Source organism: Oryzias latipes, chromosome 4 (assembly GCF_053564925.1).
Source record: "Oryzias latipes strain Hd-rR chromosome 4, Olatipes_Hd-rR_3.1".
NCBI lineage: Eukaryota > Metazoa > Chordata > Actinopteri > Beloniformes > Adrianichthyidae > Oryzias > Oryzias latipes.
The window spans coordinates 31043166-31069919 of record NC_136240.1 but is presented as its reverse complement, the minus strand read 5'-3'; the positions used below and the strand labels follow the sequence as shown (position 1 = coordinate 31069919).

The window sequence follows — 26754 nt, the reverse complement described above, 5'->3', positions numbered from 1 at the left end:
CTTCTAAGATACCACAAGGGGTTACAGTGCCTAGGATAGCACAATGGATAAGTAAAACAGACTGTACCTGTACACAGTGAGACCATGATGTGGAAAACACAAAATGAGGATTAGTCTATCACCCCAATGCAATCACCTCCCTATCCGTAAAAAAAATCCCTACCTCATTGTGAGCAATGTAAAAAAACCAAACTGACACAAAGAGATGTTGACATGCAATATTGCAAAGTGGTTATTTATTTAAAATTCATATCAAAATACCCATGATAAAATGCAACATATATACAATATACAAAAATAATCTGGGAAACGGGGCTGGCTTTGGGCTGATGGCTGCAGATGAGCATCATGTCGGTTTCGTTCACAGGGAAATCAGGTGCTTCTTTTGAGGAGACTATACAGATTTATGTACATTTTGATCAGTTTCTTTGGGTAGTCATCGTTAAGAAGCATTCCCCTCAAACAGGCGTCCTGATTCATAAAAAACAAAAAACTAACTTGGCATGAGCTTGACAAACAGCCAAAAAAAAAAGCAAAACATAAAAAACCAAAATCAAAGCCCACGTTTACAGTAAACAATACTACAAAGATCAGTCAATACCCTTTAACTGTAAAAACACTGGGTCATGTAAAGCCTACATATTTAAATGGCTACAAGAAATGAATTCACTGAATCACACATTCTTCACAACCACCTGCACATCATGTACACACACACGCGCGCAGAAATCCAAAAAAAAAAGATGGATCCAGTCACATAATACTCTTTAAATGTATAAAACCAATGTCATTTGTCATAAAAACAAAAGACAAAAGAACTGACCGGCTATATGAGGCCATAACAGTGAAGAACATAAAGTAAACTAAATTACACTTGCTATGGTCCACAGCAGAAATGTAAGCCCGAATAAACCCTCTGTTTCCAGTCATGCTATGCTTGAAGGTGATTCCTGAATACTAAAATACACAAAAAAATATCTAAGCAACGATGAAATACTCAGCATTTCTTAAGTGCTCTCAAGAAATTTCTATAAATGCGCCTCTCCTCGACAACATCATGTGCATCTTCTGGGATCTGGAGCACAAGGATGGAGATAAGTGCGTTTGGCCGTATGTACAGCAAAGCGTGTACACTGAGAAGGTTTTCATTTGAAATGTTTTCCTCGTGAAATGACGGTATGGGACGTGGTGGGGCTGGTTGGGGTGGGGTGGGGAGGGGGGAGTCACTCCCCCTCTTCTTTGATGCGCTGCTGTTTGTTGCGGCGAGAATCCAGGTCAAAGGAAAAGTCGGACCACTCGTCGCGTGGCGGGAAGGAAATGGTCTGGCGGAGGGTGAAGCGCACTGCGTCGATGACGCGCTCCCCCCGGGCCTCGGCGGCCCCCACGCTCACAGTGGAGGCTCCACTGGTGGTGCGCACTATGTGAGGAGGGGGGGAAAAATCCATGGCCTGTCGGTGCTCCATGATGCCCCTCCAGATGATATTCTGGAACTCTGTAGGGATCTTCAGCCTGCACAGGTCCTAGTGGTCATTACACAGGGGAGCGTTAGTACTCGCAGGGGGAGCCACTCTTGTCTCTAACCCAGCATTGACTCGTGTTGGATAGGCAAGGGCTCACCTCCAAGTTATAGTTCTCAATCTGGTAGATGTTGCTTAGACCCTGTGCTGTGAAGTAATCCAAGCAGCCTGCGCAGCCCAGTCGTACGAGGAAACTGCAAGGAAGCAAGGAGCAGATGCCGCTTTAGACTCTGACATGTATTTCGCAGCAGACTTTTATTTTTTACTAACATGTTATCAGAAAGGTTTGCATCTACACTTTGGGTGGATTCATCTTCTAAGGAGAGATAATATCTACCTAAAATGCCAGAAAAAGGACAACTTTCATTTTTGAAAGCTGAACAAACGTGGAATGAACTTGAATGTGAGGAAATCTTATTAAATCTTAGGGATTAAACAGTTTATTTTACTCAAGATTCAGTTCAAGTTCAAACCTCTTTTTTTGGGTCATGGTTCTGTTCTGGTTTGACTTTTGATTTGTGTTTTCAAAAGTGAAATCTTTTATAAAACCTTTTTTTACATTTGCAAATAAGCAAAAGTGGTTGGTTAAAACTATGATGTAGAAAAAATTGTTTGACTCTTTTAACGTAAACACCTTGAATGCCCACAATTAGAGGGTTCAGTTTTGAATCGAGAACTGTTGCATCCCTAATGAAATCCTGTCAGACATTTAAATTTACAGGGACCAAAGGCAATTTTATTAAAAAACAACTTAAATTCCAAAAACATTAAAAGAAAAGCCAAGATTCCACCAGACAGTACAGTTCAGCTCTGCTCAGTGCGGCAAGGTTTGGATCGTTTTTTTTCAAAGTTTTGTGGACGTTATGTGATTTCTTAAAAGAAAAAAAGGAAAAAAAATCAGAAGCAGGTTTTGGTTGAAGACCAGTCAGCATGATGTTAAAGTGACTGATCTGCTGCACAAAAACAGTAGTGTGCATGGCCTAATTGTTTGGGAGCCGTCCCGCACACGCAGTGCAAACGCCACGCTGCCAGTGTGACACCTGGGTGAGCCCTGGGCTGCCTGCGTTTCCTAGGAAACCGGAGCGAACTGTGTGTGCTCAGTGGAAATCTGGCTTCAAGCTTTGCTGAGGTACCTGGCGATGCTGCTGTCCATGGGGTAGGGAGGAGGGGGGGTACAGTGGGAGGAGGGCACCAGGGGTAGCTGTGGCTGCAGTGCGTGTGTGGGGCTCAGTGAACTCATGTCAGCGTTCATGGGGATGTGGGGGGCCATCATGGGAGTCACTGCAGAGACAAAAGGAGCTGCGGTGAGCCCTCCGACACTGTTCCTGCTTTTACGACATAAAAGCTGGCGGGGTGTGTGGGGGCAACGCATTTATACAATAAGCCCACAAGGTATCTGACGACTGGCGGAGGTGGTGGGGTCATGGTCTGGGACAGAGAAAGAGGACTGAAGGAGCACACTTACTGTCAGTGAGGCCTCCTGTCATACTGGAAGGGGTGAGCGTGTTGCGCTGCTGGGGGTTGATGAGCTGGCTGACAGACGGCAGTTTGTTCACTTTGCCAGGGGTGGGGGAGGTGGAGCCGAAGGAGGGCTGAGATGGCATGGAGGTTCTAGGGTAACAGACAGGAGGGGATGGGGTGTTAGTGACACCCTCAGGGCTCCAAACACACACACACACACGCACGCACACACACACAAACACCTCACGTTTTCCATCATCAATGACAAGAACCAGTTTCAACCTCCAAAAAATCAATTTATTATGTTCTGACAAAAGTTCAGAAGCCTCCAAATGAAGCGTCTGTCTCAAACAGAGTGGTCACACAGAGTCTGCTCCGTCACGTCAGAAGCTTCTCATCCAAGCGAACACAGTTAAACGCACACAAACTGCTCTGCAGCGAACTTAAAAAACATGACCAGCACTGGGACATACTTTGTCAGTATCACAGTCTTTTCAAAGAGTCCAGCTCCATAGACAATGCAAAGGCTCAACAGGCTTAAATAAAGTACGTCAAGTATAATTTGGGGGGAAAAAAATCCGGCTCGGCTCCAGTCCAGCTTCAGAAGGACTGGAGGGCAGAAATGTTCCAAAGCTTCACAAAAAGCCTCGACGCTGTGAGATCAAGTGGGAGACTGAGGGGGCCGTCACATTCGGCAACCCTGTCAAACGCTCACACTGACAGAACAAAAGCATGCAGGTAACAAACTAAAAGAGCTGAGCAAAACGACGGACAAGGAGGCTGCAGCAGCAGCAGACGACTCAAGAAGACAGTTGAAATCCTCGGAGCAGAAGATGAGCAGATATCAGAGAAAGTTGACCAAAAAGTAGACAGAGGGAAGGTCCAGAGGAGGAGGAGGAAGAGGGGGAGGAATGTGAGGCGGCTTCAGGAGGAGCTGCAGCGCCGCCTCTGCTCTCCTGCAGGCTTCAGGAGCTGGCTACCCAGGCGGGCTTTAATCAGGCTGCAGGGAGGAACCAGAAAGAAAGACAGAAAGCAGAAATAAGGGCTCACTAGCAGAAGAGGAGAAGGTCCCAGAGAGTTTCAGATATCAGCTGAAAAAATTATACTCTGAGGGAGAAAGAGAGGTCCTCACAGAGTCATGTCACACAGCTGAGAATCACAATAAGTGCACTGTACTAACACCATCTACCAGGAGGTGGCGCCAGACACACGCAGGTCTTTTTTTCAGGCTCAGGAAAACAGGGTGTTGTCTTTAGCATGAGTAAAGATAGGAGAAAGATCTGGAGGAAATATTTTCTTAAGGAAAAACTATAGTTACAAAAATAAGGAAGGAGACACAGTGGAAAAACCCCAAACTGTCAGATGATCCAGGTACAAGCTAAACATCAAACAAGGCCTTTCAATCCCATACGTTTTTAAACTTTAAAAACTTTTTACAATCTAAGATGAGTTCTGGAAACATGTTTTTATGTTTAGCAGCACTGTGTTGCCAACAGAAGCGACGCAAGCATGGCCTCCAAAGAGTGAGGAACATAACATAAGCAGTAATTATCATCCCAGCACTTCTTCATTGCTTTAAGGAAAAGGGTGGGTCGAAGCAAAGTTTGCATGAACATGTGCATCAGAGGCGCTTTTAATTATACTGCAGTTAATAGACAGAGCTGCAGATGCTCTTTGCTGCTGTTGTGCAAACCTGGCAAAGCACCCAAAGGCGTAACCATGTTTTTTTGGAAGCGTCTCCTTAACAAAAGCGTAGCCAGGTTCACTTGTCACGATTCATCAGCTTTGGCTCGTCTCCCATGAGAGGGCAGAAGAGAAGAAAAACAGCTCGACTTAATTCGAGGCTTGTCCTCTGTGGCAGCCAGCATTCAGCAAATTCTGAGTAAATTCACTGAACCTGCTGATGACAGAACTACACCCAGTCCTGACCTCCAGATCCTGCTTTTCTAGATAACAGACACCACTAAAACCATTCAGGCCATGGCACTCAGCGCAGTGACATCTACAGGTCAGTCATGAGTTTGTCCTCATTCCAGGACAAGCTGCAGACTCCCGGTCTGGGGAGGGGTTCCGGACTGGTACTCACTGTTTTTGAAGGAGATTCTGCTGCTGCTGTCTGTACGACTCTATTGTGTGCTGGGGCAGAAACTGCATGAGCTCCAGGGATTCTTTGATTTTTACCAAAATCTCATAAATTTCACGGCCTTTGATCTGTAAGGGGCAGAAAGACGGAGAGCCGTGAGTGAGCAGCCCGGGACGGAGAAGGAGGCGATGAACAGAAGCAGCAGATGAACTCTTACAGGCAAACAAAAGACCTCCTCATCGGTGGATCTTCTCTTTTTGATGGTGGACATCTGTATGCCGTGGGAAACTTGGCGATAACCTGAAAGAGGACAGCAAAGACACTGAATACAAGTAGCCATGTGCTGGCAGAGACAGTCACCCTGAGCAAGAGGAGGGGGAAACAGGCGAGGAAGCAGGCAGGCGGGGCGGTGAAGAGTGGCCAGCGCACTCCGAGCCACAAGGGTTAGTGGATGCGGTGGAGGAGGCTCCTGGACACGGGCAGCATGTCAGGTGAGACAAAGCTGGACAGCCCGCCACCAACCCCAGCACTACTTACGGCGTTTCGTACCCTCACTGCTCTTTGATGCGTCTGTTACGTGCTGCTTGCGGATGCTGTCCTCGTCCGCCTTTCTGTCTCGACCCGGGCAGGCGCAGATCCTGGCCTCGAAGCAGCGGCGGCCCAAAACCTGTCCACTGGGAGAGGAAGGAGAATCCGTGAGAAACTGGAGGTTTGAGAGCAGCTCAGGACGATGAAGAAGAGACAAAAGTGTGTCTTACTCTCTGGTTTCCAGGGTGACGATGATGAGGATGGGGCGCCGGTTCATTCCTCCCACACAGCTGGAGTTGCACATGAAGTTGTACAGGATGGTGGTAAATTCTGTCCCCACCTGAGGAGGAGGAGAATACCCACAGGAAGGGTGAGCAGATATGAGGCTTTAGATTGAGCCATTAATCCATTTTGTGTGTGTGTGTGCATCTGTGGAAATGCTGCTTCCTCATGGATGCTTAACATTTGACAAATAAGACCCCCTAAGATGTCTGGAGGCTTTTAAATGTCTGTCTCTTACAGGACTTTCATTCATGCTGCTCACCTGAGGAGGCTCGTAGGGAACCAAGACGCTCTGTCTTCCTGTGATGGAGTCCTCCAGGTACTGGGCGTGGTTGTTTCCCTCCACTCGGATCAGATGGCTCGGAGGTGCGATTTGGCCTGGAGGCAACATGAGCTTCGTTATAAACAGCTGAAGCTGGAGGATAATCTGGAGAACTGTGAGGAACCCACCGTCATTAAACTCGCGGCTGAGCTCGTGGTTCGGGCAGCGCTTCACCACCTCAGTCACATGCTCGGCTTTCTTGTACACTGGCATGGCCCTGATGACGGCTCCCTGCGGCGGCGGGGTCAACACTTTGATCTGAATGGGGCACGTCTTTGCAATTTGGCAGTACAGCTTCTTCAGGTCTGTTGAGTACTGAAATATGGAGAAGAAAACAGAAATGTGACTATTTGCTAGGAGGAAAAAAAACCCACATTTTTTTCCTAAATTCTTGGAGAAGTTTTGATCTGGGCAACACCTGTTGGCCCGATTGAGCACTTCTGCTTTCCCTGAAGCAAAAAAAAAAAAAAAGGTTAAACACAACACTGTGATTATGATCCGCTTAACAAAAACAACACCCGTGCAGGGTTTGGTGCTACAAGTGTGTATTAAGCGACCTCAAAGATCGCCTTCAGGACTTCCGAGGCACGCCATAAAGTGGACCCCTCCAGGAGCAATTAAACCAGCCCCGGCTTTCATCTTCAATGGGGGAGCACTCTGCTGAAGCATCTGATGGCCACTTATCATCCAGAGCAGGGCCTCTGAAGTGGCTGGCTGAGTGCAGGAGCCACAGAGGACGGCTGCTGCCAGAGTGTGCGGCTGCTCCCACAGGCTGGCAGAACCAGCAGTCACACATAATGGATGTGCCTTGATCCCTGGCACTGTTGGAGCTGATGAGTAGTAAGCCACCAGAAAGACGGAATTGTTACTAATAGGCACAACCCAACTGTGTAAACAAAGCGTTGAAATCAGTGCTGTGTAAGCAGAGCTTTAAATCCTCTCTGTGCAGGAGACACAGGACGGGGGTGGAGGGAAATATTTCCCTGTCAGGTTTATTTCTGGGGGAAGAGACGTGAAGATTGTGAAAAACTGCTCGCGGCTGCATTTGACAATAATGCAACATAAAATTCCACATTTATTCAATGTGGTTTCCGTGAAAAGGAGCTCATCCCAGTACCTGTCTGCGCCGATTTTTAAATATTACTCAAGCTTGCCACAGACATTCCCCCCCTCTGCTCCCCAGGCACAGCCTTTGTCTTCACAAGGACACACGTAAAACAGCTTTTCCTTTCCCAGCTGCGTGTTTTTGGCCGGGCACGTCACCCACGGACAGAACGCCCTCGTAAAGCAAGTGGAACGGCGTAAAACAAGAAGAAAACAGTGTTTTGATTTGCCGTTTGTGCATGAATGTGTGCAATTAAAGTGATCCAGACTAGAACAGCCCAGGCTCTGTTGTGTGAACGTCAACACAGTGGCTCAACTGATTCTTCCTCTAAATCAAAGCGACTTTACAAAAAAGAAAAAAAGACAAATGGCGGTGCTTGTCCTCTCACTCCTAACCTGATACTCTCCGTGCTCCTCTGTCAATCAGCTAAATGAGCTGGAGAAGCCAAGCAGGGGAAAGAGCTAAACACCGAAGAGAGGGGAGGATTAGGAAGCAAAAGGAAAGGAAAAAAGTTGTGTGTGTGTGTGTGTGTGTGTGTGCGTGTGAGCGTGTGAGGGGTCACCGTGTGGAGTTTTGAATAATTACGCAGAACATTTTTCCTTTTTTTTTCTTTTAGCTATAGGCAATAATAACACAACTAGATCTAATCAAAGACGTTTAAAGCAAAAACCAAAGTTTGTTTAGAAGATATCCCTCTATGTCAAACCCACACAGCAGAGAACCATCCCTGCCCTCCAGCTACAAACTTTGAGCACACAACTATGTGCTGCTGGGGCTGTGTTTGCAGAGTGGGGAGCGCAGGAGTTGCTGCTGCCTGCTGAAAGCAACAAGCTAAAGCCAACAGTGTGCAGGGTGGAGGACAGCCAGTTGACTGATGGGATTCAGTGGCTCACACAGGGTGCGGCGCTCAGGTGTTAACGTGTAATTATGGGCCTTTCATTGGTCGCAGTGTGAATTACACAGTCCAGGAACGCACGGCGCACAACGCAGGGCCGCTCCATCACAATCATTTGAAAGACAACTCTTGTTTGCGAGCTCCCATGTGACACGATTCGGCTGACACACGTGTCAGAGGGCCATGAAAACCGGAAAGAGGATGAACTCCGACAGCACGGTGCAAGAACTAGGCCACCCGTGCACAAGGAGAAATATCTACACGATATTCTAAACTCCTTCATCAGAGGATCTGAACAGAGGCTTGGACCGTACAGCATTTGTGCCGTTTTACTTTCCAAATCCTGCAGCGCTCGCACACACAAACACACTTCCTGCAGTGCAGGTTGGGACAGGCCCACAGCTGAAGCCCTCTTTTCTCCCTGACAGGCGCTGCGGGCGCATGCAGAAGTCAAGTCCTGACAAACATCAGGCCTTAAACAAGCGTCGTTTGGCGCCTCTGGTCTTGTCTTCTTCATACCTGACATGTCATGTCATGCCTGCGGCTTCTCCCAAACCTGTTTAATTCAAACATAATTCAAAGAGATTGTTTTTTTTTTCCCTTCACTCTTTTTCCTAAAGTTAAGCACCAGATTTGTTTGAAAAACCCTTCGGAAAATGGAGTCTAACTGTATTTTTTAGAGTTTAATTTTGTCAATACTTTTTATACTAATCTGAGAAATGCTCCGTGCGTTGAGCCCTTATCTCGAGGATCTGATCTCAGTGATGGCTCCTGTCCCGAGGCTGACCTGTACGCTGCCTTGTAGCTTCATGTAGACACTGGGGCGGGGGGGGTTCAGTGTCCTAAATGATGCTTTGACTACAACTTTTTCTATTTTAACTTTAATGGCATGAAGTGCATCTTAAAGCCAAACTCACTGAAAAGGGGGTATTAAAGCCTTTTTTGGTGCAAGCAAATTTCACAAAAGAAAATAAGTATTTGTTTAGATTTCCTTGTCAAAGGCAATGACTTGTTCTCCTAAATGATTTCCAACACCTTTATGCCATTTCACTGAGGTGTTACATTGCATCTGAAGTAACAAAACAGGGTTGGGCCTTGGTGGGAAAAAACAATAATGGACCCTGGACTGTCGGAATCTGTTTTTCCATGACGCCTGTGGTAAAATCGAGGAACTATCATAAAAACTTTTCCAACTCTGCCTTAAAAAAAATCCCTTTGCCTTTTCCCATCTGTACCCTTCAGGGCTTGTCTTGGCTATGATGGGCGAGTCGTGACAAGCTTCTTGACACAAACAAGTCTCAGCCCCATCTTGTGAGGCGTGGGACGGGTCCACAGATGTTCCTGGGACAAGCTGCGTCTTGCTACCTTTCGCTGGAACACTCTTCTCTTTTAAACATTCACAGGCTCTCCTCCTCCTCCTCCTCCTCCTCCTCCTCCTCCTCCTCCTCCTCCGGCGCAATGTGAGATGTAGCCGTCAAGCTTAACTCTCTCAAAAAGACAGAGCCCACTCCAAGAGCACAGAGTTCAGGAAAGAGCCACACACTATTTACACAAGTATTCTCTACAGGTCCTTACTCCATTACTGTAATCCCCCTAAGCTCCAGAGCATCCCTCTGATGGCTCAAACTATGACATTCTTCTCCTTTGACTGTGTGGTGGCAGTCTAATACACAGGGCAAACACAAGCTATCTTCACCCTCACAATAATGGCATCTCGCCCCAACAATGGCTGATGCACTTGCAACAGCCCATTAGTTGGTAAAGCAAAGAAGATAAAACATCCCTGGGCTGTGTATTCATTTGACCTGGCCGAGGGATTTTTTCTAACTGAAGTATGGAGGTGGGAACGTCAGGGAGACAGCGGGAGTGCCGGCCAGGAAACTGTGTGGGAGGAGTTCTGGGAAAAGGTTGATGTGTGCATCTTTTTTTTTTTTTTGAGTCGGTGTGTCACAGTCATGCTAGACAGGAAGAGGTTAAGGTGTGGGTAAGGGATTAGGTGTGTCTCCGTAAGAACAGTCATCAAAAAGTACAGTACACAGTCTTCTAAGTCCCATGGAAGATCCCGCAGGTCTTCAAAAGAGCGCGCTTGCAGATCTGTGACAGAGAAAAGCCATGCTAGTTCCATCGACAGCAGTGCTGTGCCATCAGTCCATCAGTCCAGCAGTTGAGCTTTTGAGCTGCGATTATGGGGGCTTTACAAGAGATCAGGTGAGGGAACCTCCTTTGAGATGAGAAGCAGCACTTCAGTCACGGATCTTCAGAACAAGTTAGACCACTGCTGTAAGCCAGAAAGAATGACTCTGAACCACCAAGGAAAGTCATCAGACCAAGAAAATAATGCCTGGCTGAGGATAAGTCAAAAACTTTAATGCGTTTTGTATTGGAGGAAGATGAGTAACAGGTTCCTTTAGTGACAGTAGAGTCAAAACATTTGGAAATCTAGAAAAGAACTAAAATTTTCCAAGGGAGCCAGCATTTCTTCACCAAAAAGTACCATTAATGAGTATTTTACCAAATAAACTTTAAACCTTTAATCTGTTTTTTATTTCCATCTTTGGTCCAGCAATTTTCTTGCCTAACAATAAAAAAACATGCTTTATAAAGAAGTAAATGTCAAACCATTTTTAAAAATGACACAATGGTTGTACTGATGGAAGCCAAACATTTGTAGCAACAATAATAAGCAGTGAACCAACTTCCTGTTGGACATGTGCAACGCACATTGACGTTTGATGCAATGAGAAGCAATGTCAACTTTTCGCCATCAAGACGGAGTAATCCAACCAGCCTTGCGTCATGTGTTGTGACTCTGGGACACAGTCTGCTCCACTACATGTGTTTGGGATGGCCTGTGCTGGGGCGTGCCTCTCCACAAACCACCCTCCTCGCCACCTCACAGTTGAACAGAAGACAAACACTTTTGTTTTTGGGCTGTGAAAATGAGACGGATGAGTATGCAGTGTGGGAATTGGGTAAATGTCACAATCCCACAGTTGGCGTGGCCGAGACGTGAAGCGAGCTCCTCCCTGAGTGTGGAAGGAGCAGCCAGAGTGAGCCGCGGAAAACCTGCTGAGCCTTTATCTGACACAGGGGACTTACAGCAGTAATGATGTCTCATTCATGATGACAGTCGCTATGGTAATGCAGGTCCATTACGTAATTATCACACGTGTCGCAGGAAGCAGGTGATGCAAGACATCTTGTGGCAGCTAGCGCTCATCTTTGACAGCACAAGGACAGCACTGAGAGCTTTTCTACTCCCTTTCAGAGTCAGTCATTGAGCGTAATACTCGGAATTCTGAGTTGCAGATCAATAAGTAAGCAGGCGGAGCAACAGCTGTCGCTCAGTTCTGTTGTCACACTTAATGATAGAGCTGGACTGGCTGGTTGTGTCGTTTCACTGAGGATCACATGGTGACATCTAGCTGCACAGGGAATCACCACACCTGGAGCACAGCCTCAACATATTTACCTTTCTCATCAACATCTCAGCCTCTAAATTTGAGCTTTGAAAATAAATAAATAAATAAATATTTTTATATACCGTATATATATATATACCGTATATATATATATATATATATATATATATATATATATATATATATATATATATATATATATATATAACATGGAGGCATGTTAATTAGTAAAAACACTTAAATAAAGTTTGCAAAGTTTCAAGGATAAATGATGAAATCCAGGAAGTGGAGGTCTGCCTTACAAAGAAATGGGAGTGAAGCTCCCCCTCTTTGTCTGTCAGCAGCGGTTTAGTCCTGATTTCAGGCTCTCGGGTGACGTCCTTCCTTGCCAGATGTAATTGTGCAACACAGAACTTCAACGTACACCTGAATTAGCCTGAAGCACTGACAGCCAGTTCAAAGGTAACGTTTCCTTATCTGCAACGCTCACAAATTACTCACACCATGACAGCTTCTGCTCCCATTCTCACATTAAAACAAATCCCCATCAGTGCTCATGCACATTTTTAAACTTTTAATATTTACATAGTCAATTTTTGATAATGTAATCACACAGGAAGTGGCACAAATAATATTACTTTGGCTTTAGACAATTTGATACAAACATGCTTTTCTTTTTTTTACAAATGTGTTGTTTAACATTTTATGTGATCTGGGGGTTTTATGCAAGTTGTATTTTCTGCAAATAGTGCAACAAAATGAACTTTTCTTGATTGTTGAGTGTTTTATGACATTTCCATCTTAAAATAAGACAGACAGAAAAAGTCCTGAGTGCAGCAGTTTGTTGAATTTGTCGCAGCACTTGAGGTCAAACTTTGTGATTCTTTTTTTAGGGACATTATCCAACACTATCAAGGATCTGGACCCAAACTACTCTTAGAGTGTAACAGAAAGTGAGCTCAGAGAGAGGATCTTTGGCTGGTGCAGATTCTTACCGTCCAGGTGGCAGATTTCGCTGTGCTGGACTGCTGGAAGGACACGTCAAAGGAGTGCGGCCCGGCGTAATCTGTGTTCGACGGGATGGCCGGCGATGGGGACAGGGCGTCAAAGGTGGAGCTGGGCTGGGCGTAGGGTGACGGGGCGGTCACGTTGTTCTGAGCGTGGTCGTTGTTGTACGGGCTGGTGGAGGTCGAGCTGCTCTGGATGTTCTCCATGTTGTTCAGGAGTCCCAGGTTTGTGTACTGTGACTGTGGGAGGGAGGGGACAAAACCACAAACATGGTTACAGGAGACAAGTGAGACGCTTCTGATCTACCATTAAGGAGCAAATGAGATTCTTGATAAAGAGCTTGGATGATAGAGGACATTTACATGTAATTTATAGTGGAAATGAAAAAAAAAGATCGGAATTTACGCAAGAAAATAAATGAACGGTCACTCTCCCATCCATCCTGAAAACTATTCTGACAGGAGGAATGGAGAATCTGCATGGAGAAAACACCTGGGTGGGAGCCAGGCCCTTCGTGCTTGCTCTGCCGGCCATTCACTCCATTCCTTTCCATTTATAAACACCACATTCCTAGAAGAGGTGCCGTGTCTGTCACTCTTTAGATGGCCATTAATCCCTCCAGGGCCTCTTGTTTATTTCAAGCATGGCTGACCACAGCTGTCCAAATCACATCCATCGCACTGCCAGGTGTTAATGCACCGCGCACTGACCGACATAAAGCGGTTTTTTAGGTACTAAGTTATTATGCAGTGTTGTGGACTTTGACAAACCCACACGGACTGAGACAGACTTACACAGTGAGACGGACACACCTGACCGAGGTCATCTGAGTCCATCTGAGCTTACATGTGCAACAACACCACAGGATTGGGCGAGGACAACTATGTGGGCAGGACGGCTCAACACCCCCCCCCGGAAACAATGACACCAGAGCTTATGAGAGCCAGTCTGAAGAGCAATTATGCTAGACATGCAGGTGTTGGAGGACAAGTGATGGCTGCATCCACAGACAAAGACGGTAAAAGCTCGGTTTTCCTGCAGATCCTTGAGTCTTTAGCGGAGAGGCTTCCTCAAACACTCGCTCCCTCACAAAGGATCTATTATGCACAGATTTTAGGAGTGTTTCACCTCAGCAGACTGCAGAAAAAAACAAAGAGAAGGGGTACCACCATGAGTGGTCCACCTAAAAATAACCAAACACATGAAGAAACGGCATCAAGCTTAAAAAGAAAAAAAGGGCGGAACAGAGATCCAAGGATTACCCAAGTCTCCTGTTTGAATGGCAGCTTCCCGTAAATGAGAGTGACTGATGATGATATCAGAGATCTTTTGAACTGGGGTGTATTTCCAATGAAGCGTTCAGGCAGTGAGATCAAAGCCCCCCCCCTCCAGCACCTAATGCAGGCAGCCGATATCGTGGAAGTGACAGGCACCAATTATCAATTCCAAATTATTGTTCCAAGGAAAAGCTGATGGTGGCCAGAGATCAAACAGAGATGAAAGCGAAGAGAAGTGCCTCCAAGATGGTCAGAAAAAATGCAAGCATCAAAAACACAACTGAGGATAAAACCATAATTGACCAGTTAGACCAGCAGAGTCTCACCTGAACTCATTGCTTTTAATGTTCAATTGACCGGAAGGAAAGTGTCAAAGCTTGAGTTTTTTTTTAATCCAAGTTCTCTTCATTTCCTCTAATCAGATCTTGTTCCACTATAATACAGTAACAGTTTAATCATCACATTAGCAGCTCTTAAAAATTCCTTCTGTTTATAGCCCACACTGAATTTGGGCCTATGGGACGTCAGTTGATCAGCAGGAGGGCAGTAAATCAGCGGCCCCCGACGCCCAAAGCCTTGACTAAAGATTTTCTGCCCGTTTGAGGTCTAATATCGCCGCTTGAGGAGGACAGAGGCATTGTGGGCCGACGAATGGTCCAGTTTGTCTCCCTGTAATCAACAGAGATTTGATCACCTCTGAGCCTCGTGCAAACAGAAACGTGAGAACCACAACAATGTCTCGTTTTCATCACGTAGCTGTTTATACTGAAAGAACGAAACAGATAGAAGTGCTTATAACGAATTTGTGCAGCTGTGAAGGTGATGCCACAGACGGATGTGACCCACAGCAGACCTGCCCTGGGGGAGAATATCTTCCATTCCAGGCTCTCTGGTGACCCGCTGCACATTTCTAGAGCCAGCATCTGGGAGACTGTGATGAGTGACCACAGGGGAGGGAGGCATTAAAAGCTCAACAGGGCTGGGGGTTGTTGTGGGCCGGGGCGGGGGTCTATCTGTTTCTTTATACCTGCTAGGGTGGGCAGACCAGGTGATTGTATCTACATCAACATACCATTAAAGCAATTACGACCCTGGACTAAACAGCAACGCCTGGCCAGTCCCATTCTAATGGCTGCAGCGGCTCCCCACAGACTGTGGACGGGGGAACCCGATACCTCACACGCTGGAGGTTTGGAGCGGGACACCACTTAAAGACCCCCTGCTCAACAACTTGAAAGACAGCGACCTGACACACCTGCTATCTGCAACCTGCAATCTGAGAATCCATCAGCGCTCAGGCGCTCTGCATCGGTGTTGGAAATAGAGTTAAGCTGTTGAAAGGGAGAAATCCAAAGACAGCGCCAGTTTGCTGAAGCAACCAGTGATGGAGGCCTAAGAACAAATAGACTAACAGGAGGATGAGATTCATCAAGATTAAGGCCTCCCTTTAGAAAATTGATAAAGTTTTGACAATAAAATCTTCAAAACCTTTTTTTTTTTTTAAACTTCAGCTACATTTGACATAAATTGTTATAACCACTGAGTTAAACATTTAATGTTCTCCCCTTAGCTAAAAACTGCTTTGGATCTTTAAGAGAAAATGCATGAAAATCCCCAAAACATGAAAAGGTTTTTTTAACTCTTGCTGCACTGCAAACATCCATTTTTTGTTCTGGAAAGACGATTTTTGGAAAAAAAAGATTCTCATTTAACTTCATTACTAAACCTTTTTCTTCCACTCTGACTTCTTTTTATCTATTTATTTTACAAACTTTCCTATTAATCTAAAAGAAAATGTAGTCAAATCAGGGCGTATGGTGTTAAAAAAAAACCACACCTCAGTGTTTTGAATCAAAACAGGCGCCCAACACACAACGTAGACTTCCCCGGGGAGAATTCTGAAGTCTTTTACAAAGTAAGTTCTTCAGAAAATTCGATTCGATTTCGATTAAATTCGAAAATTTGATTGTCAATTTTTAGAAAAACAGCTAGAATCAGAGCCAATCAGATGTAATTAACTGCATTCCAGCCCGAAAACAGCCATTTCACAATAAGAAACCAGGTGTTTACATTCCCCTGCTCTGCAGTCTGTCACATGCACGCAGATGCGCTCAACAACGCACAAACTGTCAACGTTTAAACAAAAAACATCAAACTATAGCCTCAACGTAATCAATTCCTGTAATTATTCTTCAATTTGAAAAAGCTGCCTGTCCTTTTGCCATCGAGTTTTTGGACCATAGTTTCTTAAATAAAAGACATTTGACGGTTTGAGTAGGTTATATTGTTAGCATTTTTATAGGAATTTGACACTGATGTGTCTTTAAGCCACAGAGCATCAACGCTCGTCCGCAGTTGGTCCTACCTCACTGTACGTTGCAGTGGTCCCCGGCTCTATGTACAACATGTTGGCGCTGAGATTGAGCAGAGCTGCTGCTGTTTGCTCCACTGGCTCCAGGATTCCACAAATCTCTTCTCCTCACTCTAAAGGAGTGATGTGGGCAACAATGGCAAAGTGGACAGGCAGAAGCTTCTATGGGACCCTATTGGAAGTTCCTATATACCTGGAGGAGGAGGGTGGGGTTTAAGGAGCTACCTGTCCAATGCCAGAGTCCACACCCATCCCAAGAAGACGCAGCGTCTCCTTGAACCTCCTTCAAGAATTAGGGAAGAAAAAGAACTTTATCCATTTGGAGGCCGCGCTTAACTTTGACTGCGACAACAATAGTAGGTTTTTACGCGACCCAAAAGAGGGAAAACTGTGGAGAAAAAAAGGAATTTTTAAAGTTACACCATAAATAAGTATAAGGTACATCTTTCTTAAGTAAATTTTTGTCACAAAAGCTAAATTGGGAGAGAGGGAAAAAAAAGTACAAACGGTTGTTAAATGCAACTGTTTTTTTTTCCCCCTAAACGTGATCAATCAGTGCAGAGAAAGAGGGACGAGGCCATCAGGCTGCAGACTGACTGCTGCCGTTTGCATAAGAATTGCTCCTCTCTCCAGGTGATCAATAAGAAAGAGAAGGCCTCAGAGAAACAATGCGACTCCTTCACATCACTTGTATCTATCACAGACGACTCTTGTAGATCTGTTTTGGAAACACAAACTGTTTCTCAGGTACAATAAAGATTTTGGCATCGAGCAGCCACCTCCCCCCAACTTTATGTTTCATAATTTTCATTTTCACTATGCGTGGCTGCAAAGGGAAACAAAAAAGTCTTTGAATCCTGACACTATGAGAAAAATGTTTTCCAGTTTTTAAGCTGGCGGGATGATATTGACCGTTTTTGATTATAGCAAACCTCCAGATTTGTTGTGTTCTATAGTGCATTCCATGTACATGCATGTAAACTAATACAAATGTGAATCCATACTGCAGAAGGAAACAGGACCGTTGCATAAAAAAAAAAAAACCCAGGAGCAGTTTTAGGACACAAATGACTTCTTAGCACAAGGCCAGAGGGCGCACAAATTTGTCTTGTGGTCAGAAAGTTTTGTGGTCATCTGAAGACTTAAGCACTGCAATGACATGAATTTGGCTTCTCCAATCACCGCCCACGCCTTGTTCTGGCCTGAGGGCTGCATGCCCCTGCAGCTCAACCTGCTACAATATGCAAATAAACCCTTGAAAGAGCTCAATCTCAGACTTCCCTTGACAATGATGAATGCTAACAGAACTTGATCAAATAGTGTAAAAAAAAAAGGGACAAAAAGAGGCGTTCAGGCGAACTCATCTCAACTTCAGGACAAATTTCAATTAACAGCAGAGAATCCGTGAATCTGCATTATCTGAAATGCTAAAGAAAATGTTATAATAATTAAATCTGGAGTTGAAAAACCTTATATTACTGTAACAAAGTTGGGAGGGAGACTTTACTTCTCCATTGTCTGAATCAACTAAACTATTGGGAGAGCTGGCAGCAGCCGAGGATCTGCAGGGATCAACAGATCCAGGGGCTCAAACAAAAGAAGCTTTTCTACAGTTTTTCTTTTTTAAGAACCTCTTCCTAAAGTCAGGCAGATTAGTTTAGCATCAGGTGTCAAGCCGCAATAATAGGAAGGCACGGACACCTGACCTAAACCACAGCAGGCTTCTGAACAGACTGACAGGTGAGAGCAGAGCATGCGTTGCTTGGGTGGCAATTCCTAAAAATCCAGTTTCCCTAGTGCTAACACCCTTTATTTAATGCTTAAAATGTTCTTGCACTGCCATTTGTCTGCAGTGAGACGTTTGAAAAGGTGTACAAAACCAAATCATTATATCTGAGCTTTCTTCTTTATGTACACCCGTCTTATTTTTAAAGAAATCTACTTTTAAAAAAAGGTGGATTTTAGAAATTTTTTTTATAGGATACTAATCTGACATATAGGATAATTAGCTTCTCAAAGCATCAGAGCATGATGGCATTTCATTGGAAAATAAATTCTCATAGAGGTTGAATCTAAAACATTTCTCCAGAGAACTCTCTGGAACCTGCTTCCTCTCTCCCCCTCTGTGTGGAAACATTAAGTCATTCAGTTGGACCATGATGAACCCTCGGATTATGGCGTGATGACTTAAAAACCCCTCTTTATATACTGGAGGCAAACTGGTGGAGCGTTACAAAGCGACGTGCTGCACTCCTACCTTCAAAAAAAAAAAAGCAATCTTAGTAAGTAGATTCAAAGGAACAGGTCTTGATAAATCTAACAGTTCAGGCTAAAGGGTTTGTGTGATTAATATGATGATTAACATTTAGCAGACATTTTTGCAGAAAAGTAAAGTGGAAGATGGGTTGATAGAGTCAAAATAGACTGCAGAGAAAAAGAAAAGACGAAACAAACTGATCCATATCACATTGAATTTTTTAAGAAAACTCTATTAAAGTTAGTTAACAGCACTAAACTGCTTGTGTGTGACTGCGAGGGGAGTTTCATTTTAGAGTTAAGGTGAAAAAGTGTGAAGCCGACACAAACGTGTAATTAGATCTCAGAGAAGCTGTGTGTCGACAGAGCTTCTCCACGACGAAGGTGCCTAAACTCCAGCCTGTAACTGAAGAGGACCGTGGTCCAACAGCTTAACAACTGCACCTTCACGCACAGCTGATCAGAGCTTTATCTCAACAACAAATCAGCTGTTTGGGGTTAGACATAGCATTTTTTCCAGCCACCATTCCTCCTACATTCCTCCATGTTATCCTACCCTCTCCTTATCCTCTTACTTCCCCCCCTTCTCTGCAACCCCCAACCTTTACCTAGACGCATACTGATAGATGAGAGCTGGGAGCTCCAAACAAGAGGCAGGTGTTGTGTCAAGCTGCTGCTAAGCGAAAATCCACAATCTGAAGAGATTTTTCACAAAATGTAAACTTCATGAACATAAATAAATTACTCCGAGCACAAAACGGCAAACGGCGTTCAAATGTTTTGGTAAACGGGACGCCTCAGATGTGGTGGAGGGGCGGGACAGTAAACCTGCGGGTGTGTTTGCCCAATGATGCTTTAATGAAAGCAGACTCCTGTCTTGGTTAGGACTTGGGCAAGTGGCCATGCTGGCAAGCTCTCTGGCTGTCATGGATGCTGCTGGTATGCTGATCATCAGACCACGCCCACGCCGGTGTGCATGAAAATGGGTGCTGGGATTGGAGCCATTAATCACCAGTTCAAAAGAGCACAGGCCCCCTTAGGGGATGCACAGGGCAACATTACCCAACAATTAAAAAAAATAATTTGCTATTTTCTACCTCCCTGGCTGGACAACAGCATTCCTACACTGGGAGTGGAACTTCACATCATCCCAATAGTAGAACTCTCTGCAGGATATATGGCCCTTCAGAACAAGTGAGCTCAAATGGAGAGTTTCTTTATGTAATAGCTGGAGGTTTGAATAAGATGACCTCTTTTTTCCCCTTTTTTTTAAATGACCAACAATTTGATTAGAAATGTAAATTTAACCCTTGTGCTATCCTAGACACTTTAACATTGGGAGTTGGGTCATCTAGACCCACTAGACAGTGCGCTGAACCTTTTTTCTTCAATGATTTGTGAACCTCACTGGTGTCCATGGATTACATGAAATCTTTCCACCTTAATCCACCTTTGTCATGGTAGGGAGAACATGTCAATGTAAGGGTGGGGTCATCTAAGATAGCACAAGGGTTACAGTGTTTTAAAACTCTAAAAACACCACCACCAAAATGTTTTTCTCACATAAGTTAGTCGTGGTGTGATGAAAGAGAACGAAACACACCATCAAAGAGTAGAAGTGAACTTAAATTACATGAGCAGTGGGCCATTTGAGTGTGGATAAAATAAAAACAGCAACAGTATTTATCCTAAAGTTAAAAATAAAAGCCCTGAATATAAACTGAGAGTTGCAAAGGTGGAGACTTTATTCTACAAGTACATAAAATAATCAGGTTACAATCTGTTTTATTAACCCTTGTGCTATCTTAGGTGACCCCACCCTTACTTAGACGTGTTATTTCTACCATGACAAAGGTGGATAACCTGGTGGACACCAGTGAAGATCACAAATCATTGAAGAAAAATTGTTCAGAGCACTGTCTAGTGGGTCTAGATGACCCAACTCCAAATATTAAAGTGCCTAGGATACGAAAGGGTTATGCAACTGTGATCACTCTGCATAAGTTAACTATGCTAAGGTCAGCTTGTAGTATGGTATCAATGTTCTTTCAAAATTTGTGCAAGTGCAAACTAGGCTCAGAACAGTTCAAGCTAAATCCTGCCACTAGACATAAAAGCTGCCCCCCTCCCCCCACGCTTAAATCCTGATTAAAAATAGATGTTTTTAGTGGGATTTTTAGACAATAAGCAAGCTGAAAGCCAATATCCCCCTGTGTTGGGCTGTGATTCTAAAGTTGGTCCTGTTTCCAGTGGTTTCCTACTACCTTTGCTAGGGGTTGTTTTTATCAGCCATTCAAAAACGTTCGATCAAGATTGTGAACAATGAAATGCAAAAATATGTCAATTCGATCAATGGCTCAACAGAATGGACAAATGGTGTTAGCTCACACTTGTGACATCTGTATTATTTTATGTTCATTTCATCACCATATCTGCAAAAATGTATATAAAAAAATTATATTATCTAACAGATGTACCACTGAGCATTTTTTAATTAAATGAGGTCCTGTTTGTGTGTAATAATAACTGCTAGGAAAATGGATTAAATCCCAAACAATAAGCTGGTTAAAGAAAAGCAAATATAAAGATTTTTTTCAGCTAATACCTGTGAGCATCACTGGTCCATTTGGATTAGCTAATGCAGACTATGCAACCCATTACAGAACATGTGGGCTGCCTAGTAAAACCTTGTTACAATAAAAAGTATTGTGATTATGTACTTTGCATTACTAAAGCTCTGTGTTACAAACACTGGACAGGACATATTGGAGGAAGTAAGTTGGTATCCTGGAAAATCCATCCCTGATTATTAAAAAAAAAAAGTTATCTATAGATTTATGTGGGTAGTTACGGGGAAACATGACTTTTGAACACAGAAGCCTGAAACGGACATTTAGACGTTGACATAGACCTTTCATTGGAAGTGGTTGCTTGAACGCGTGCTGCAGGGGGCAGTGTGGACGCTTAAGGGAGTGCCTAGCCACCCTGCAGAGAAAACTCAAGATCGAATCCTTTCCGACATGACTCTGTGGATGTCATGGTTGGAACATAGATTGAACAGTAAATGGAGTACTATGTACTTCAGTTTAGTTCTTTTTTCAAAACTATGGACCAATTCAGCAACTGCATCACTGCAGATGCTGCTCCCATCCCCCTTGTCAATCCTTTGCTCTATCCTTCTCTCAAAATCCCAAGATACTTATACTTCACCTCTTTACACCTAAAAAATCTTTGCCCAGGGCCCTGAAACTAATCCAAACCAGTTTGTCAGATTATAGTAAAATATTTTAATCATATGGCATGATTTAACAATTGACAGAATTGGCTAATGATGGGGAAATGAAGAAAATGTTCTTGCTTCAACTGAACTTGCATATTTTGTAAAAAAATATCATACAACGAGGAAGCTATTTATCAAAATTCCCTTAATTTTCAAAATAAAACTCCTGAAAACTCTGCACACTAAGCCAAGTTACCTTCAGAAAAAGTCAAGATAGCACAGATTAAATCGAATTTGTGCTTTTTAGATGCAGTGGGACATGGAGCTGAACTGCAAACAGAGCGAAAACAATCTTACCGGTACTTTATGTACCGTAACTGCAACCAAAGTGTCCAAGCCTCAATTCATGCCCATATTTGAAATATAATTTGATAAATAATTTGATTGGAAACTATAAAGCAAGCACTGATTTCTTAATTATGTTTCTGCTCTAATATTGTTCACTTGTTGAGAATCAAAACAGTTTCTATCATCTACAAAGAGGCTCTCCTGCACAGTCATGGCACACGCATCCTTCAGCAGATGGTCTTTGTTTTTACATCATGTAGTTTGGGGTTTTTTGCCTTGATGCTGGGTAAGTGAAGAAATATATCAAAAGGTCTTTTGTTTCTGCTGGCTCTTCATGTTGGTTTGGTGTAAGGAAGAAAGCCCTGATAACATCTAAGACGAGAACAGATAAACCATTCCCTTTTAGTGGTGTGTTGAAATTCTCTGTAAAACCATCCTGGAAAAAAAAACCTACAATTTAAGTAAAAAGAAAACGACATTTTGGGTTGGCTAGACGAACAAGCAGTTTTAAATATTTTAACGTTGACATTAAGAAAACGAAACATATTAGTTTTGGATTATGCATTGAATGCAGTTTATGAAAATGATTTGAACAGGTTTGTGGTCAAATCAATCATTTAGTCATTTGCTGAGATTGGAAAATCCTAACCAATCATACCTGCTGTATTATTATATTATAATTGTTGTTTCTGTCATAAAAATATTCATTTGGGAAACATTTTTTTGGATTAAGAAAATAACTTTAGTTAATTGTTGTCTTTTGCTGTGATATCATGTCCCAAAAACGAGTATAACAGGTGAAAAAGCAAATTAGACAGTGAGACTTTCTGTGAAACCTTCATACTTACAGAGACCGTCTCATCCGGCTCATGCATGGTGATGCAGTCCATGCTGATCTGAATGGTGTTTCCTGTGGACCCATCAGTTGGACTGTCTGTGAAGTTCAGCTCAATGGGCTGGACTGAATGGATGGCGGATCTGAAACCAAACAGACCAATCTGGACAACAGTTGCAGTCTTTTTTGTTTGTTCGTGGAATTGTCTCTTCTACTTACTGGTCCAGCATATCAAACAACTGGTTAAACACATCTTGGCTGGAGAAGTCGGACTGTGCTGACTGATTTTGGGCCATGGCAGTGAGGAACGAGCTGTCCCTCCAGGACAACCGGGATGTAGGGTCCCTCAGTCTGCGGAGTGACAGTGTCAGCTTAAGTCATCATTTGGATTCAAAACTACCTGCACTCGTCATTGCGCCTTTTCTGAAAAAGGCACGTCTTAATTGTAGTTTTAAAAGTTGCTTTGTCAGCAAACACGGAGCACGAGGATTTATGTGCAGGCTGGAGATTTGACCACCCAGCCAGTCAAAGAAAGGAGGAGGAGTCCTGCTGGCACTCATTCATGAAGAGAACTTCCATTGTGAAGAAGTCAGCCTGCATAATGCTGAATATTTGTACTACACATAATGGTGATTATGCACCATTCAGACAGAGGCACCTTGACCTGCTTCCTTGAAACTTTACACCTGCTTCGGCACTCAGCCTGCCATTGTTCCTGCTGAGTGGCGCATGCTGCAGTCTGAGACAGGCGGAATTCCCCCCACAGTCTATATGATAGCGCTGCCACCACCTCTGGAATGTGTACAGCTGGACGATCTCGGTACTGTAGGTGGGTTGGCAGAGTGACCATAATCTGAAGCTGGCACTATTTTGGGCTTTGGAATTCCCCGACACTGTGTGATGACTGATATTAATACCAGACTTAAACACACAGGCATATCTAATGAGGCAAATCATTTTACTTATGCAGGAGACGCACCAGAGGGGTTGAAGAGTTTTCCCTTATGTGAAGCTTAGAGGTGGAGTTAGATATCACTAATTGATTAAGAATAGTTTTTTTCAGTATTAAGCCAAGCTGAATTAGGAGAAAAAATAAATCAACAAAAAGACATAGTAATTGCGTGATACTTTACTTTTTATTTTCCTGTTTTGAATACTGAAATAAAGTAAGGCGTGTGATTTATGCATCAATGTTGTAGGATGAAAATAAACATGCCATTAAAGTGTATGGGATGAATTCAGTAGGAAGTATTTTGTCGTGAATTCATTTAACTAATTTATAAAAGAAATGACTAACAGTGCTTTAAACAAATCATTGGTGAGCCTGTTTATTCATTTAGCTTGATCCATACTGATCTTAGCTGAACTGTGGAGTTTGAGGAGATGTGGACTTTTTTTCCAGGTCTTCCTAGTTTTCTGCTTAATTTAGCAGCAACAACACAAAAAGGCTTGGTTCAATTTAGGCAGATGTTTCCTTTGTAAAATTAGACTTACAATTATTTATACATGTATTGATAGTCTGCATTCACATAGGTGTTGGGGTGCTTGATGCCGTTTTTTTTAACTTAATTAATTAGAAATGTACTCGAATTAATTAAATGGAACTTGAATGCTGTCAGATTAAATTACATTTCAGGGTCATGACTGCAAACATACGGAGATGTGCAACTTGTCATAAAAAATCCTGATTAGATACTTACACATTTTTGTAGTACTTTAGAGATAAATGTGAGATTCTAAGTGAAAAAGTTGCTCTAGTACCAACTACAGCACAACTAACGAAACTTAACTCATTATTTGTCTGATTTGAAGATCATCAGGTTACGTTTCTAATAACACTATATTTTTTGTTAGTTTGATTCAGTAACATTTATAAAAATGATGCAACATGTTTTCAAAGAAATAGAAATAATCACTTCTCATTACCAAGACATTAAGAGACGAAAAATACCTGATCCTTTATAACCTACATATGCCTTTAGGAGTTATTTATAAATATTTATAGCACACCTTTGAAACTTTGTGCTCTTTTTTAGTTTAACAACTATAGCTTTAGTGCCAGTTACAGGGCAAACCTCCACCTGTTGGACAACATAAATGTGTAATCTTTCAGCTTTCAGAAGCTCAGAAAACATGGGTGTTTAAAACCCCATGGCCCTTACAATTACGGAGGTTAAAGTTTATTTTTAAATCCTTTTTGTCCTCCTAAAAATTCCAACATCTTATCTCTGTATTTTCCACTGAAGGATTGTTTTTGCTTGGATGGCGTTTGGGTGAATCATTTTGTCCGTTTTCTGACTGCTGTTTACCTGCTTTTTGGTGTCTGGTTACTCAGGCAGTTTTTCTCGTAGCCCGGGGCAAAGGCTGTTCAGCATCCACTTAAACACAGCGCAGCGCCTCCAGACGAGACAAGGCCAGAGGTCAGCACTAAACAGGGATGGCCATTGTCTCCCGGCAGGTTGGGCACAGCGACCGATGAAAATGCAATCAAAACAAACAGCCCGGCAGATCGCGGGGCCTTCTCCAGTGTCATTATTAATCACTTTTCAAAAGGCCCCAAACCCTTTTTGTCTCATCTGTCAGCTCTGGCTGTAAGAGGAACATGACTGCAAAACAATAGAAAGCTCCAAAGTTTCTCCTGTTTTCCCTGTTCTTTACAGAAAATGAACATGGCTAAAAAATGGATTGGATACAAAAAACAAAGCAAACCGTGTTCTTATAAATCAGAAAAAATGCTGGTCATTCAGTTTAGTGCAAAACATCAAGTAAAAGCATTTTTAGCACCAGTTAAACTTAATAACATGTTTGCTTTTGGAAGAAGCTACAACTGTCCAACAGCAGCAAACAAATTCAGCTACACAATAGAATTAGAATCACAATGTAAAGGCAGTTGAGATAATATTTTGCTTTATTTTCTTACTTCTTATTTGCTTTATTTATGCCATATTCAGCTTTATGTATTGATGCATTTTTCACATTTTTGTACACATTTTTATGTAATGTTCTATTTACTTTGTCTTGCATTAATTTTTATTTTGGTGGGACTTGGGACAGTTCGTTTTTGCTTATCTCGTTTATTTAATATAAACGGCAAGGGATTTTCACATTTACCTAGTTTACTAAACATGAACAAAAGCATTTATTTATGTAGACACATGATGCTACATTAGCAAGTGAACAAAAAAAGTTGATCAGGTTCATATATTTGCGAATTTTTTTTTTTTTTATCTGTAAAGGTTTATTCTTCTCGTCTTTAAGCTCCTGTTGAAGGATGTGACCCAATCTATCTCTTATCACCCGTGACCTCACTTTACGCACACATCTTTGCTAAAATTATGCAAATAAATATATCGCCGCTGCTGTGGATCCATGCAACAGTTCTCTGGATTTTCGCGCCCTCCTGATGGCTTCAGAACAGGTCAAGGAAGAATAGTGACATTCCCACCTTCCACCCATGGCCGTTGGAGTGAACTGGAGGGTTAACTGTATGTAGACTATGTTTAGTTTGAGCAGCCAGGTTAATAGATGTCACAAGTCGCATTTAGTAATCAGTTGGTGATGTGTAGGAGTACTTACCGATGAGGGAAGGGGAACTCTGGGTAATACTGCACGGCTTGGAAAGGTGAGTTCATGTTGTCATGGCAAACTTCACTTCAAAATGGTGAGCATGTCATAAAGACACGTGTATAAAAAAATAAAAAAAAGTGCTTGAGCTACAAAACTACCGTAAATATAACTAATGGATAAGAGAAGTATCTGTACATACATCCAAATGAACAAACAAACAGGCCTGCATTAAAGTGCCAGAGGGTACAGTGCAGAGT

The 26754-nt window shown here is 43.1% G+C and overlaps 1 protein-coding gene across 8 annotated transcripts; it reads right to left on the bottom strand.

The window, feature by feature from the left end:
• Positions 1-206: 206 nt before the first annotated feature.
• Positions 207-26754, bottom strand: tp63 (tumor protein p63). Of its 8 annotated transcripts, none has more exons than XR_013655631.1 (14): positions 26507-26754; positions 23150-23281; positions 22944-23073; positions 12611-12862; positions 6322-6508; positions 6134-6249; positions 5820-5929; positions 5611-5735; positions 5279-5361; positions 5065-5189; positions 2983-3978; positions 2651-2798; positions 1618-1711; positions 207-1520 (listed from the first exon to the last, which is right to left on the bottom strand). XR_013655631.1 is itself a non-coding variant. In XM_023954479.2 (14 exons), exons 1-14 carry the CDS (start codon positions 26560-26562, stop codon positions 1224-1226), a joined length of 2013 nt encoding a protein of 670 aa, XP_023810247.1. In that variant the 5' UTR covers positions 26563-26750; the 3' UTR covers positions 207-1223. The 8 variants fall into 8 exon arrangements, 7 of the variants coding, with proteins under 7 accessions (XP_023810247.1, XP_023810248.1, XP_078802408.1 ...); XM_023954479.2 differs by having other exon boundaries at positions 2983-3128; positions 5599-5735; positions 26507-26750; XM_023954480.2 differs by having other exon boundaries at positions 2983-3128; positions 26507-26750.

Coding starts and splice junctions, on each gene's coding strand:
- tp63 (XM_023954479.2), bottom strand. CDS start 26,562: ATGAACTCACCTTTCCAAGCCGTGCAGTATTACCCAGAGTTCCCCTTC. Junction 23,282..26,506: donor GAGTTCCCCTTCCCTCATCG/GTAAGTACTCCT, acceptor GTCACTCCGCAG/ACTGAGGGACCCTACATCCC. Junction 6,509..12,610: donor CGAAATCTGCCACCTGGACG/GTAAGAATCTGC, acceptor TCCATATTTCAG/TACTCAACAGACCTGAAGAA.